The 16,271-nt window shown below is 36.6% G+C and overlaps 1 protein-coding gene across 1 annotated transcript in view; it reads left to right on the top strand.

Annotated features, from left to right (window-relative positions):
- Positions 1-16,271, top strand: part of FREM1 (FRAS1 related extracellular matrix 1) — a 379,269-nt gene that overhangs the window by 310,833 nt on the left and 52,165 nt on the right. Inside the window, 1 exon segment of the mRNA XM_053702577.1 lies at positions 9,528-9,677. Within this exon segment, the coding sequence (XP_053558552.1) occupies positions 9,528-9,677 (150 nt within the window).

The raw sequence follows: 16,271 nt of genomic DNA, 5'->3' as shown, positions 1-16,271 counted from the left end.
GACTGCATGGAGATTGAATGCTTAGTCCTAGCCAAGAGAGGTTTTTTTGAGAGAGTTAATGATACTCTCATTCAAACTCGTAAGCCAGTTACCCGTCGCATCTATCATAAGGTATGGAGAACTTACTTATCCTGGTGTGAAGATCGTGGATTTCCTTGGCATAAGGTTAAGGTTGCCAGGATTCTGTTGTTTCTCCAGGATGGTCTGGAGAAGGGTCTTTCGGCCAGTTCCCTGAGGGGAGAGATTCCGGCCTTGTCTGTTTTACTGCACAAAAGGTTCTCTGAACTTGATGTTCAGTCTTTTGTTAAGGCTCTGATTAGGATCAGTCCTGTGTTCAGATCTTTGGCTCCCCCTTGGAGTCTGAATCTAGTTCTCAAAGTTTTGCAATGGGCTCCATTTGAGCCTTTGCATTAAATTGATTTTAAGTTTTTGTCCTGGAAAGTTCTCTTTCTACTGGCTATTGCTTTGGCTTGCAGACTATCTGAAATTGCCAACTTGCAATGTGAGCCTAAGTTAGGGTTTCTCCCTAAAGTCGTGTCAGACCGCAACATCAATCAAGAGATTGTGGTCCCTTCTTTGTGTCCTAATCCTTCTTCTTTGAAGGAACGTTTACTTCATAATTTGGACGTGGTTCGTGCCTTGAAGTTTTATCTTCAAGCTACTAAGGATTTTAGACAAACTTCTTTCTTGTTTGTGGCATATTCTGGGAAGATAAGGGCCAGAAGGTCTCTTTGACTTCCTTATCTTTTTGGTTGAGGAGTCTTATCTGCTTAGCTTATGAGACAGTGGGACATAGACCTCCTAAAAGAATTAAGGCTTATTCTACTAGAGCAATGGCTTCCTTTTGGGCCTTTAAGAACGAGGCCTCTATGGATCAGATTTGTAAGGCGGCTACCTGGTCCTCCTTACACACTTTTTCTAAATTTTACAAGTTTGATGTTTTTGTTTCAGCTGAAGCAGCCTTCGGGAGAAAGGTTTTGCAGGCTGTAGTGCCCTCAGATTAGGGTCCGCATCTCTTTCTGTCCCTCCCGTTTTCATTCAGTGTCCTCTAGAGCTTGGGTATATGTTTCCCAAAAGTAAGGAATAAAGCTGTGGACTCTCCTTATATTAAGACGGAAAACATAAATTATGCTTAGCAGATAATTTCATTTCCTTTTGAACAAGGAGAGTTCACAGCCCCTGCCCGTGTTCTTCGATGGACGGCCCCCTAAATTTCTCCTACTGTTCCTTGTTTCCTCTGCAGAATGACTGGAGGATGGGAGAAGTGGGAGAGGTATTTAAGCCTTTGGCTGGGGTGTCTTTGCTTCCTCCTGGTGGCTAGGTTCAGTATCTCCCAACAGTAAGGAATGAAGCCGTGGACTCTCCTTGTACAGAAGAAAATTAAATTATCTGGTAAGCATAATTTATGTTTTTTTCATGTGGGCCTGGCTGATGTAGTTAATCTAAGTTTTCAAAGATTTTTTGTTTAACAACATCAGTTAACAAACATGGACTTTTATGCAAATACAAGAATACATAACATATGCTATATAATGTTATTATTTCAGTTACATAAATCTATTTAAATAGTCATTATTAATGAATTGACTATTTTTCTCCTTCCAATTTAAATAGTATTTTACAGACTAGAGATTTGAAATGTGATTTAAATCATTATTTAAATAAATTTGATTTAAATCAAATCCATGGTGGTTGTAAGTATGAGGCTAATGTCACCAACTTCTAACAGCATACACCTCAACATTCTAGATATGAAACCAAGGACCAGTTTTGAGGGCAAACTAAGGTATCATCTGGTTCGAGGTTGTGAATTTTATAGCTATGCAGGACAAAATACAGGGCATTAATAAAAAATAGAAGGATATAATCATTTTAATGTTTCAGTTCAGGATTGTCAAACAGAAAGTGGGAAACTTAGAGCCATGTAACAGAACTATAAATGTAATCTACAAAGTCATAAACCCAATAAAGAATAACAAATGATGGGTTAGTTTTATTATACCGCCAACTTCTTGTAAACATATAGAAGTTTTTTTTAAATTACATGTCATGATTTTGGTAATGCAATATCTCTACTATTAAATAATGGGTTGTTTGGAATAAAGCATTGGATTCAAAATTGAATAAAAAGGAAAAGAATAAGGCGCCACAATAGTGCAAAATCAGTGTGATCAATGGAACACACACGCAGATAACATCATACTCACAGAGTATCAGGCACTTGAGAAGTGCAACAAATTCCTTCTGGAACTATTTGTGAATAATTATCTTCTATAAAAAAGATGGGGTAAACACTTTAGGAATCTCAAAAATGCAGTATCAAATCATAGTGTACCCAGACATGGGATATGTTGTCACAATGGTCACCCAGATATTTTTAGGATTTTTCCCAATAGAACATGTCACTTCTAAGTGGGGGAGAAATAGATTTGTTCATTTAAGACAAAGGGAAACTTTCTGGATTTGGAAAGTTAAGACCATTAATCCCTTTGACTTAAATGAAAACATCGATATGGCAGCGTTCAATTGATAGTTCCTTTATGTATATATCTGTGAGTACATTTGTTAGATGTCTACACATATATACGTACATACATATATATATATATATATATATATATATATATATATATATATATATAGACCCATTTTAATATATTCAATTGATTTCATTTAGGGTATTTAAAATTATTATAATTTTATTGTACCACTCTTTTTCGAATTTTTGAATTTATCAATTACTGAATTTTAGTTTGATATAGGCTAATGTATTATTGTGTGTTTGGGTTGATGTATTTTATTATTTTTTTGTTGGTTTTGATACTTACGAGGAGTATTACTGATCTCTCTCTAATTGTATTCCCATTATTTCCACTGCTGGTATTGTTGGCTCTGATACTTACAAGGAGTATTACTGATCTCTCTAATTGTATCCCCATTTTTTCTACTGTGCGCTGTATTTTTTATAATATTGTTGGTGTTTTAATATTGTATACAGATGAGGGGGTTCTGAGATCATGTAACACTGCACTTGTTATCTAAGAGGCATATGCGAAGATTGATGCAATCGGGTTACATACCTTTTTGTATACAAATTAACTTGGTGGCTTCTTGTTACTTTATATTGCCACAATTTGACTAACACATTGTTACTTTTTTTTTAGTGGGTGTGTGTCTATCTATTCCATATCTGGTTGGTTTATTTCTGTCCAATCACATCTCACCTGGTCAGATTTGCTGACAATAGTGTGACGTAGGGGATACTTTGCGCATGCACATTGGGTTTTATTAGACGGCGGTTTAGGGTTTATAAGTCGTGCTGTTTATATGTTATGTATACACCTGAAGAAATGGTCATTGATGACCAAGAAACGCGTTGTGATACATTTTATTGCTTTTATTAAAGTCCATTTTTATGCAACTTTTTATCCACAATTTTTTCACTTTGAATGTGTGATTTTCTCCCGAGTGATTATCTTATACTCAGGTGATCCAGGAGAAGCCTTGGGGCTGTTTTTCCATCTTAACAGCACTATCTTACACAAAGTTGTCTACCAAAGTCATTCACAGTTATCGGAGGCCTGTAGCTGCCGGAGTGATCTCCAGAGAGGAGAGCTAGCTGGATGGCTTTTAAAGTTCCAGAAGGCATTTGTTGCACTTCTCAAGTGCCTGATACTCTGTGAGTATGATGTTATCTGCGTGTGTGTTCCATTGATCACACTGATTTTGCACTATTGTGGCGCCTTCTTCTTTTGTATTTATTCAGATTCGTGATGCCTTATTATTTACCACCAAGCATTGGAAGGAGCGAGCTGCCACTTTCCCGTGAAGAGTTTCCCGATTACATTTTTGGGACTTTTTTGTAATTTAGCTGCATAAGTATTTGTTTTCTATTGAAGAGTTTTATCACTTTGCATCTTACACTTTTTCTCCACTATGATGGATGAGATTTTGGTTATTTGCACCGTTATATTCAGCTTAATAATACATTTATTGAGTTTGGCACACCCAGCAATTTTTGAGTTATCTTGGATTATATATTGAATCTGAGGTATTTTTTACTTGAATGCCACTTCTGCGCCTGATGAAGTCAACAGTGCAAAATTCAGACATATTTATGCATTCAAGAGAGAACTGTAACAATATTCATAATTAGCTCCATATAAGAAGGCAGTGTAAATCATAGGAGTGTCAGCTTTGTGGCAAATGTTAAATCCTCTAGGAAGTGTTTTTTCAAACACTATCTGACAAAGTGCCAGTCTTACATAGGGTTACAGACAAGATGTGCCAATGGGACGGCTGGAGAGACAGATGTAACATTGCTGCTTAATCTCTGACAGCATACAAATGAAAATTGGAGCAGCTTGATAGGAAAACTAGTAGAAACATTATTAAAAATATGTACAATTAAATATTTCACAGTAGTCAAATGTGTTTGAACTAATCTGACTTGTTTTAATTCTTTGGAAGGTGAAAGACGTAAATCATTGGTCTTGAAGATATATTAATCAGTGAAATGAATGTAGTAATTTTTCTCCAAAACACCTCTATTCAATCATAGAAATGTGAGTTTATGCATAACATGTTCTATCTGAGCATTCATAGGTTCTTGGATGTATAATAAAAAAATATATACAAATACTGCAATTATTGACAAAATGATGTAGTATAGGGGCTGCAACGACAATGTCATTATGTCTCAGTATAGGAAAGTGTTTACCATCCTGATATCTATCATTGTATGTGTCTATTCTGCTCTTGTGTTACGATCACTACAAAGTTTTATGTTCTGTGTCCTTTTCTATCTTGGTACATCTTTGTTTTTTTAGGTGGCCAGCAACAAAGTTGCAGGACAACCTATTGTTATTGTTCGGATTATTATTATTATTATTATTATTATTATTATTCTTTTTATTCCGCCAAGCTTTGTATTCAATTGCCCATAACTGCTTAACTGTTTTTGCAAAGCTCTTAAAATCAGGTATGCTGGTACAGCCTATTGCTGTGCTACATCTCATGCAAAATTGAACTCATAGGTCACATGCTCTGGCAGCCATATTGCTTTTTGCGCCAAATTTCGACAAACGCTTAAAAATCTTTAGCTCTGGAACTGCTTATGTTACAACTTTGAAACTCGCTGTGCTTAGTGCTACTATGACCTGAAATTGCTATTGCTCAAGAAAAGTGCCTTGGTCACATGATGTGGCAACCATCTTGCATTTTGCGAAAATATTCAAACATCTTCTTCTCCTAAACCGCTTAGTGCAATGACGCGCAATTTTGCACATATGCTCCTTGCAAGGTCCTCTACCAAGTTTGTTCAAACTGCGATTTTTCCATTATCAACATGGCTGCTGTGAGACATTAACCTTTTTATCGCCATTTAATTGCGTAATTTTGCACTTTATACATTAGTTTTACAATATTTAACAATATTACAGTGTAATAGACACATGATTACACATAGTCATAACCCTTAAAGACAATATTGCAGTTAAAATTCGCATTGCGCAATCGCCTTCGTGAAATAAAACATTTGCAAATTTTCATGAAACTTCTGCAAATTGTAGAGGTCTATAGTGAGCATTAGTATGTGCAATTTGAAAGCCATACATTGCATAGCTTGGCAGCCATTTTGTTTCATATGCGCCATTTTTAAAAACTATAAAAATCTTCTTCTCCGAAACCGCTTATGGGACAGACTTGAAATTTTGTTTATAGAGTTATCTTATGACTAACATTCAGATTTGTTCAAGAGAAGTTGATACGTCATGTGGTTTGGCAGCCATTTTGAATTGTTCAAAATTGCTTAACGATATATTTAAATTCATAATAAAACAAAAACCGTTTTACAAAAATGCTTTATTTTTGCCATGTTTATTGACATCTATAGTGAGCACTATTGTGCGTAATATGGAGGTTGTATATCTTACGATCGGGCAGCCATCTTGGTTTACGCGAAAATTCCGAAAGTCTATTTTCTCTACAACTGCTTATGTAAGAACTGTGAAATTTGCTGTACAGTCTTATATTGTTACCTAGATTCATAATTGCTCATTAGGAGAGAATCAGTCACGTGATGCTGCAGCAATATTGGTTTTATGTTTATCGTAATTATTTGCAATTCAATACTTCCTCTTTTGAGTCAATTGCTCACAAAACACAAATTACTTATGCTAAACTCTTGAAATCAGGTATGCTGGTACAGCCTATTGCAATGCTACATCTCATGCAATATTGAACTCATAGGTCATAAGGTTACGCAGCCATATTGTTTTTTGCGACAAATTTCGAGAACTGCTTAATAATCTTTAGCTATGGAACTGCTTATGTTGCAACTTTGAAACTTGCTGTGCATAGTGATGCTATGACCTAGATTTTCCATTGCTCAACAGAAGTGACTTGGTCACATGATGTAGCAACCATCTTGCATTTTGCGAAAATCTTTAAACATCTTCTTCTCTTAAACCGCTTAGTGCAATAAAGCGCAATTTTGCACGTATGTTCCTTGCAAGGTCCTCTACCAAGATTGTTAAAATTGCGATTTTTCCATAATCAACATGGCTGCTGTGAGACATTAACCTTTTTATCGCCATTTAATTGCGTAATTTTGCACTTTATACATTGGTTTTACAATATTTAACAATATTACAGTGTAATAGACACATGATTACACATAGTCATAACCCTTAAAGACAATATTGCAGTTAAAATTCGCATTGCGCAGTCGCCTTCGTGAAATAAAACATTTGCAAATTTTCATGAAACTTCTGCAAATTGTAGAGGTCTATAGTGAGCATTAGTATGTGCAATTTGAAAGCCATACATTGCATAGCTTGGCGGCCATTTTGTTTCGTATACGCCATTTTTAAAAACTATAAAAATCTTCTTCTCCGAAACCGCTTATGGGACAGACTTGAAATTTTGTTTATAGAGTTATCTTATGACTAACATTCAGATTTGTTCAAGAGAAGTTGATACGTCATGTGGTTTGGCAGCCATTTTGAATTGTTCAAAATTGCTTAACGATATATTTAAATTTATAATAAAACAAAAACCGTTTTATAAAAATGCTTTATTGTTGCCATGTTTATTGATATCTATAGTGAGCATTATTATGCATAATATAGAGGCTGTATATCTTACGATCGGGCAGCCATCTTGGTTTACGCAAAAATTTTGAAAGTCTATTTTCTCTGCAACCGCTTATGTAAGAACTGTGAAATTTGCTGTACGGTCTTATATTGTGACCTAGAGTCACAGTTGTTCATGTTGAAGGAATTAGTCACAAGCTGTGGCAGCCATATTGGTTTACGCAAAAATTTTGAAACTGTGTTTTCTTTCCAACCGCTTATGTTAAAACTGTGAAATTTGCTGTATAACCATATATTGTCACCTAGAGTTACATTTGTTCATGTTGAAAGTATAGGTCATATGGTGTGGCAGCCATTTTAAAAATCGCAAACATTTCGAAAATGTGTTTTTTTTCCAAATGCTTATGTTAGAACTGTAAACAGTTGTTATATAGCTTTATTTTGTGACATAACTACTTATATGGCATTGCAAAAATAATGCGCTGGCCACCTCTATTGCTGCTTGCAGCTATATTTTCAATTTATAATTATTTTATTGTTTTGTTTCCAAAATAACAGTACAAATAAGCCATTATATTTGATACAGCTTTATCTAAATTTTGTTTTCACTTCACAATACGTCTTCTAAAACTTCCAATACACTGTTCACAGCTAGACAATGTAAGCAGAAAAAGATGCTGCCTATCCGAACAGGAGATCTGCAACTAAATAATTCTAAAGAAAAAGCTTAACAAAACCATTCTATTTAAATATTTGTATGAATCATTTTCACTTCATAGTATTAGTATATATAATGTTGATATGTTTAACATTTAGATTTAGATTTTACTTATCATACATACTTTAAAATATGTCTCCAACTCTGTAAATTTCTTAGATTTAGCTCAATTTGCATGGCAACTTATGTAATACATTACCCTATATTTAACTAGATTTTATTATTTTTATATAATTTATTATTTCATGGGTTCCACATCCTATAGAACCAATGATCCTGTAAACTTTTGAAAATAAATCCTAAAAAGGATCAGTGTGAGCCAACCTCAGAAGGTTTTTAATCTTGTGGGAGAAATGCACATTTTTATACTATATAGAACAAGAAAACTTTCTATGAGCAAACAACCAAACTACTAGGTATATGCCAAATTCATTATTTTGATACTCATTTGTCTAACAAATTTAAATATGGCTGCGGGTAGCTGCATTCAGCTTTTTCCGGTGCCAGATATATTAGTGTTGAAGTGCAACACACAAAGTTCTGGATTTGCACAGATCTTTGTTTGTTGCACTTTAACCCCTTAAGCCAATATGACATAGATATACGTCATGTGGTAGTAAGTCCATCGTACCGCATAATGTAGATCTATGTCACAGCTGAGCTGTTCCTGAGATGCATGCATCTGTCTTCATATGTTAAGGGAGCACAATCGGTGCTTCGTTGCAATATAAAGGCAAATGCCAGATCGTTACAGACGACACTGTGTGTCACCATCTGTAACGATCATCTGCTGGTGTGGGAAAATGGGGAGGGAGGGATGGGGCTCTGCACTTCAGAAAAGGGGTGGAATGGGGGGTTGGGTGGCTTATATAATGACTGCCGTGGAGGCTGGGGGCACTACATTACAGAAAAAATAAATAATAATAATAATAATAATAATAAAAGGCCTAAACTGTATACTGGCAGACTGGGGATGAGTGTGGGTGGGGAAGAGAGCTGTTTGGGAGTGATCAGGGGGTGCGAGGTGTCAGGTAGGGATCAGGGTAATCACTACACTACAGCTAAAATGAACCTTAACAGCTACCTGAATAACCCCTTCACTGCCAAGAATAATATAAGTTTGGTGTGCAGCTGCAATTAGCGTCTTTCTAATTACCAAAAACCAATGTCTGCTATTTCTGAAAAAAGGGAATCCCAAAGAAGCTTTTACAATCATTTGTGTCATGATTGCACTAGTTGTAGGTAAATAGTTTGTGAAAAAATTAATTCTTTTTTTCTATATTTGGTGGTGAAATGGTGTCATGAAATATACCAAAATGGGCCTAGGTCAATACCTTGGGTTGTCTACTTAAAAAAATATAAGGCTCTGTCTGTTTAAATAGAGTGTTAGCAAAAATGCTTAAAATTCTATGGTATTTTGGCCAGGGTTTTCTCTGAAATTCCTGGTAGCGAAGAGGTTAACACACTAATATACACAGCACTGAAAATAGCTAAATGCTGCTACCCACAGCCATATTTGGAATTTGTTTGACAAATGAATATCTGAATACTGAATTTTGCACATACCCAAAAACTACAGTCTTAGAAGATTTCTCAGTACTATCTTGTATAAAAAACAAGATTTATTGAATCTCACTCTGTTATCATTTTGGTATAAATATATATTATGTTTTTTATGGCAGTTAAAATGTAATTGAAATGTTTTCTTGCTGTAGGAGTGTCAACTAGGATATGGAATATAGAAATTGCTCAGGATGGATTAGAAGAAGATGATGAGATCTTTGAAGTGGTTCTAACTTCTCCTGTGAATGCTCTTCTTGGCACCAAGGAAAAAGCAGTTGTGAAAATTGTGGACCCCAGAGGAGGTATTGTTTTTATTTTATTTTAAACTTCTAAAAAATTGGTCTTAGCAGGAAATCTACTCCCTTAAAAAAGACTCGAGAACATGTCACTAATAATAATGATCATTAAAAAGTTGTTTCTTTTGTTTTGCTTTAAAAGATAATATTTATGTGAGATTGGGGTAAACATATAAATATGTAGCATATGAGAATCTATCCATACTGTATCTATGTCTTTTCTAGTAAATTGCGGCTTCACGCTAACATCAGATTTGTTTTGTTTGCCATATCTCTTTTTTTGTGAAGTAATATTTTGTTTAATTTGATATATGTTAATCTGTGGTTATAAATTCTGCAGCCCTGTTCTCATCCATTAAAATTGCCGTGCATTGAGTGTGGCTTGCATGGGGGTCCAGGGGCAAGCAAAAGACCCCCCCCTCCCACCCCAGAATTTTTATAACTGTGCTGAAGCATATTTTCTTTCATGTAATTAGCAAGAGTCCATGAGCTAGTGACGTATGGGATATACATTTCTACCAGGAGGGGCAAAGTTTCCCAAACCTCAAAATGCCTATAAATACACCCCTCACCACACCCACAATTCAGTTTTACAAACTTTGCCTCCTATGGAGGTGGTGAAGTAAGTTTGTGCTAGATTCTACGTTGATATGCGCTCCGCAGCAAGTTGGAGCCCGGTTTTCCTCTCAGCGTGCAGTGAATGTCAGAGGGATGTGAGGAGAGTATTGCCTATTTGAATGCAGTGATCTCCTTCTACAGGGTCTATTTCATAGGTTCTCTGTTATCGGTCGTAGAGATTCATCTCTTACCTCCCTTTTCAGATCGACGATATACTCTTATTTATATACCATTACCTCTGCTGATTTTCGTTTCAGTACTGGTTTGGCTTTCTACAAACGTGTAGATGAGTGTCCTGGGGTAAGTAAATCTTATTTTCTGTGACACTCTAAGCTATGGTTGGGCACTTTATTTATAAAGTTCTAAATATATGTATTCAAACATTTATTTGCCTTGACTCAGAATGTTCAACATTCCTTATTTTCAGACAGTCAGTTTCATATTTGGGATAATGCGTTTGAATCAATCATTTTTTCTTACCTTAAAAATTTGACTTTTTTTCCCTGTGGGCTGTTAGGCTCGCGGGGGCTGATTTTATTGCGTCATTCTTGGCGCTGACTTTTTTGGGGCAAAAAATCTTTTCTGTTTCCGGCGTCATACGTGTCGCCGGAAGTTGCGTCATTTTTATTTTTTTTTCCGTATAGTAATTGTTTATCACTGTTTTTTTTTTTTGTTTTTTTTTTTTTTTTTTGTTATTTATTTTTTTTATTGAGGAATAAAATACAGAAGTGATAAACAAAAGAAAAGGCAGAGCTATATGCACATACATGTGTTCTTATAGATATAGTTAGCGATATTGAGTAAAAACATTATTTCTCAAATAAATTATATATTCGCTAGTAAACTTAAGCTAAAATGTAAAACCTATCTAGCCCTGCATGTAGAAATATATTCCTCTATTTTCTTCCTCCTGGAACTAAGTACAAGATATTTTGGGTCTCAAACAGTGTTAACCTGTACCACAGTACCAGGAGGAACAACATAAATGTCAGTAGGTTATATTTCCTCCCATGACTCAATCGGTCACTCTTGGACCTAATATTACTAGATAAACTTAAAATGATGGAGGAGTTAGAGCAGGACTAGAGGCCACTTTTGGGCCTTGGAATACAATTGAGGAAGCACACTTAAGAGTTATTCCTGCATATTGACAATACAACACTTGTAGAGAACTTAGTGTAAATAAGGCTGCAATACTAATAGCATATAATTATAAACAAAAAATATATAATCCAATACAGCTAACATTAAATGGAAATGGTTGGACTAGAACTATAGGTGCAGGTCAGCATATAAATTGACCTTGGCCTATTCTATATACAGTATATGTATGTATGTCCCTTATAATTTCCAGAGTGGTGGCAGAGTGCCTAAGATCAGAAGATCCACATGAGAAATTGTATATATTTAGTGTCACTTAGATTAGCTTATGGGATATAGCAATAAATATAATAGATACTAACATATCTCCCACATGTATAATTAACGCTATAGTAGTGGGGTTAAGGCTACAATACTAATAACATGTAATTCTAAACAAGATATAAATTCTAGTACAGCTAACACCCTATGGTCAAGAGATGACCACAAAGTACAGTTCAGCATATAGATTAAGCTTGGCCCATTCTATATAGGCGCATATATCCCAATTATTTTCTAAACTGGTGGTAGTGTGCCTGGAGCCTGTAGATCAAAAGGAAAAATAGTATATATTTAGTGTCACTAAAATTAACTTATTGAGATATAGGGATAGATATAGCAATATTAACATAACTCCCCCACTATCAAATATGTAAAATCAATTCTGTCATGAAGGGTCTATTATGTATGATAGAATATATAAAAACTGTGGTCGCGCTGCCCTGGCCACTAACAACATGACGATACACTTGACCCTGAATGGTTAACTATAAAAAGAATATTGCAAAAGGGTAGCGAGCATGTTGCATTAAACAGATCTGCTATCTGAATGTCTAGTATGCTAGTATATTTGTTAGAATATTAGTATGTAAATCTAGTTGTATCTAAACTCCACCAACAACAGACTAAAGAGTTTTCAGTGACAAATTAAGCCAAACAAAGATTAACAATACACATACATAGATGAGTAATGTCTAAAAGTCTCAACTGCATAGACACCTGCTTCCACACTTGAACACACATATACACAAACATTACGGTCCAAACCAAGGTTATCAAATTATAGCTTATGAGTTAAACATAATGGAATTTGCGTGTACTCAATGCTGTGCACCAAGGATCCTTGAGAGAGATCAGCCTGGGCTTCTCTGAATCTCTCGCAATTATCCCACACCGGTTCTCCTCCAGCTAGATTTCATAGCTGTACTGAAGCTGTGAGAGTCTGCATAATGGAAAGGCCAAACAAATATGCCGCCAAACCTACACTGAACAGGTTGCAGTCCTTCACACAGTAGACTCTGCAAAGGAACAAAATTGCTCCTGATTTCTTCTCTCGAGCAGCCGTTCCAGCAATCCAGCATGAGAGACACTGAAGGAGCGTCACAGCCACCTGGGCTCCCATGTCTAGTACTAGGCATGACACAGTCTCTCTGTGTGCAAGTGTATCTGTTGGTCACCATTTCTGAATAGGCGCTCGCAAGACCCTGGGAACCATGAGAGTCGCCTCCCTGATCATGAATTGCGCAAGTGCTTGGCATTGCAGTTATCCCTTGGTCTCCTGCGTGGCTGCGATCTGAACCTCCATCTGGGGTCAGAGTTTCTGATGTAACGTCCTTTAGTGGTGGGTTTGGAAGCTCTCTATGGTGGCTCCCCTCCAACGTGCTTAGCAAGACCTGTTCTGTGCATCCCAAAATGATCGAGTGGGGCTGACTGTCCACTTTCAGTAGTAGTTGTGGAGGTGGGCAAGCATCCGTGGCCTGCCTGTGTTGGGATCGCTGCAGCAGAGTCACATCTTTAAGTATACAAAGTGCCGATCCTTCAATTACGACTTGACCGCCAGGCTGCATTATCTCAGCGATTGGGTTAGGGGTTGGTTTGCCACTGCTATTGCGGTTGTTGGGTATAATAATCTGCTCCACTCCTGTATTAGCCTCCATAATAGGACTAGGAGGGTTTACTGCCTGCGACTGCTTTTTCATATTCTTGCAGCTGCGGGAGTCAGAGTGAAAAGCGTGTTCTATGGCGTTACACAATTGGATTCTATGTTCCTCTAGAATTGAAATTAGCTTAGCCATACTAAGCTGCGTGTGTTCCATTGCTCGGTCAATACTGTAGGGCACTGGCTGCACAACAATGGCACAGCAATTGTGAGGACAGAAGAGGCTTCAGATATAGGGGAAGGCCTCAAAATTAAAAGTCCGGTACTGAGGGCTGAGGAGCCGCACTACTATCCAAAACCCTATCTCTTGGGTCAGAGTGCCTTCAGTCGAGTTTCTCCACCTTGTTCAATGGTGTATCGCCAAGATATCAGGTTAAATCTGAGTAAGAGTGGTGGATGTCTCAGGAGCTGAAGCTCCCTGCAACCAGAAAGATGGCCGCTGCCCGGAAGTCCCCCAGTTGCGTCATTTTTTGACGTCCTTTTGCACCAAAAAATGTCGGCGTTCCGGATGTGGCGTCATTTTTGGCGCCAAAAAGCATTTAGGCGCCAAACAATGTGGGTGTATTATTTGGCGCCAAAAAATATGGGCGTCGCTTTTGTCTCCACATTATTTCAGTCTGATTTTTTCTTTGCTTCTGGTTACTAGAAGCTTGTTTATTGGCATTTTTTCCCATTCCTGAAACTGTCATTTAAGGAATTTGATCAATTTTGCTTTATATGTTGTTTTTTCTCTTACATATTGCAAGATGTCTCACGTTGCATCTGAGTCAGAAGATACTTCAGGAAAATCGCTGTCTAGTGCTGGAACTACCAAAGCTAAGTGTATCTGCTGTAAACTTTTGGTAGCTATTCCTCCGGCTGTTGTTTGTATTAATTGTCATGACAAACTTGTTAAAGCAGATAATATTTCCTTTAGTAATGTACCATTGCCTGTTGCAGTTCCCTCAACATCTAAGGTGCAGAATGTTCCTGATAACATAAGAGATTTTGTTTCTGAATCGATCAAGAAGGCTATGTCTGTTATTTCTCCTTCTAGGAAACATAAAAATCTTTTAAAACTTCTCTCTCTACAGATGAATTTTTAAATGAACATCATCATTCTGATTCTGATGACTCTTCTGGTTCAGAGGATTCTGTCTCAGAGATTGATGCTGATAAATCTTCATATTTATTTAAAATGGAATTTATTCGTTCTTTACTTAAAGAAGTACTAATTGCTTTAGTTATAGAGGATTCTGGTCCTCTTGATACTAATTCTAAACGTTTAGATAAGGTGTTTAAATCTCCTGTGGTTATTCCAGAAGTTTTTCCTGTTCCTAATGCTATTTCTGAAGTAATTTCCAGAGAATGGGATAAATTGGGTAATTCATTTACTCCTTCTAAACGTTTTAAGCAATTATATCCTGTGCCGTCTGACAGATTAGAATTTTGGGACAAAATCCCTAAAGTTGATGGGGCTATTTCTACCCTTGCTAAACGTACTACTATTCCTACGTCAGATGGTACTTCGTTTAAAGATCCTTTAGATAGGAAAATTGAATCCTTTCTAAGAAAAGCTTATCTGTGTTCAGGTAATCTTCTTAGACCTGCTATATCTTTGGCTGATGTTGCTGCAGCTTCAACTTTTTGGTTGGAGACTTTAGCGCAACAAGTAACAGATCATGATTCTCATAATATTATTCTTCTTCTTCTTCAGCATGCTAATAATTTTATCTGTGATGCCATTTTTGATATTATCAGAGTTGATGTCAGGTTTATGTCTCTAGCTATTTTAGCTAGAAGAGCTTTATGGCTTAAAACTTGGAATGCTGATATGGCTTCTAAATCAACTCTACTTTCCATTTCTTTCCAGGGTAACAAATTATTTGGTTCTCAGTTGGATTCCATTATCTCAACTGTTACTGGTGGGAAAGGAACTTTTTTACCACAGGATAAAAAATCTAAGGGTAAAAACAGGGCTAATAATCGTTTTCGTTCCTTTTGTTTCAACAAAGAACAAAAGCCTGATCCTTCATCCTCAGGAGCAGTTTCAGTTTGGAAACCATCTCCAGTCTGGAATAAATCCAAGCCTTCTAGAAAGGCAAAGCCTGCTTCTAAGTCCACATGAAGGTGCGTCCCTCATTCCAGCTCAGCTGGTAGGGGGCAGGTTACGTTTTTTCAAAGAAATTTGGATCAATTCTGTTCACAATCTTTGGATTCAGAACATTGTTTCAGAAGGGTACAGAATTGGTTTCAAGATGAGACCTCCTGCAAAGAGATTTTTTCTTTCCCGTGTCCCAATAAATCCAGTGAAAGCTCAAGCATTTCTGAATTGTGTTTCAGATCTAGAGTTGGCTGGAGTAATTATGCCAGTTCCAGTTCTGGAACAGGGGATGGGGTTTTATTCAAATCTCTTCATTGTACCAAAGAAGGAGAATTCCTTCAGACCAGTTCTGGATCTAAAAATATTGAATCGTTATGTAAGGATACCAACGTTCAAAATGGTAACTGTAAGGACTATCTTGCCTTTTGTTCAGCAAGGGCATTATATGTCCACAATAGATTTACAGGATGCTTATCTGCATATTCCGATTCATCCAGATCATTATCAGTTCCTGAGATTCTCTTTTCTGGACAAGCATTACCAGTTTGTGGCTCTGCCGTTTGGCCTAGCTACAGCTCCAAGAATTTTTACAAAAGTTCTCGGTGCCCTTCTGTCTGTAATCAGAGAACAGGGTATTGTGGTATTTCCTTATTTGGACGATATCTTGGTACTTGCTCAGTCTTTACATTTAGCAGAATCTCATACGAATCGACTTGTGTTGTTTCTTCAAGATCATGGTTGGAGGATCAATTTACCAAAAAGTTCATTGATTCCTCAGACAAGGGTAACTTTTCTGGGTTTCCAGATAGATTCAGTGTCC

Source organism: Bombina bombina, chromosome 2 (assembly GCF_027579735.1).
Source record: "Bombina bombina isolate aBomBom1 chromosome 2, aBomBom1.pri, whole genome shotgun sequence".
Taxonomy (NCBI): domain Eukaryota; kingdom Metazoa; phylum Chordata; class Amphibia; order Anura; family Bombinatoridae; genus Bombina; species Bombina bombina.
The sequence above is the reverse complement of the archived record's forward strand: the minus strand, read 5'-3'. Positions and strand labels throughout refer to the sequence as shown.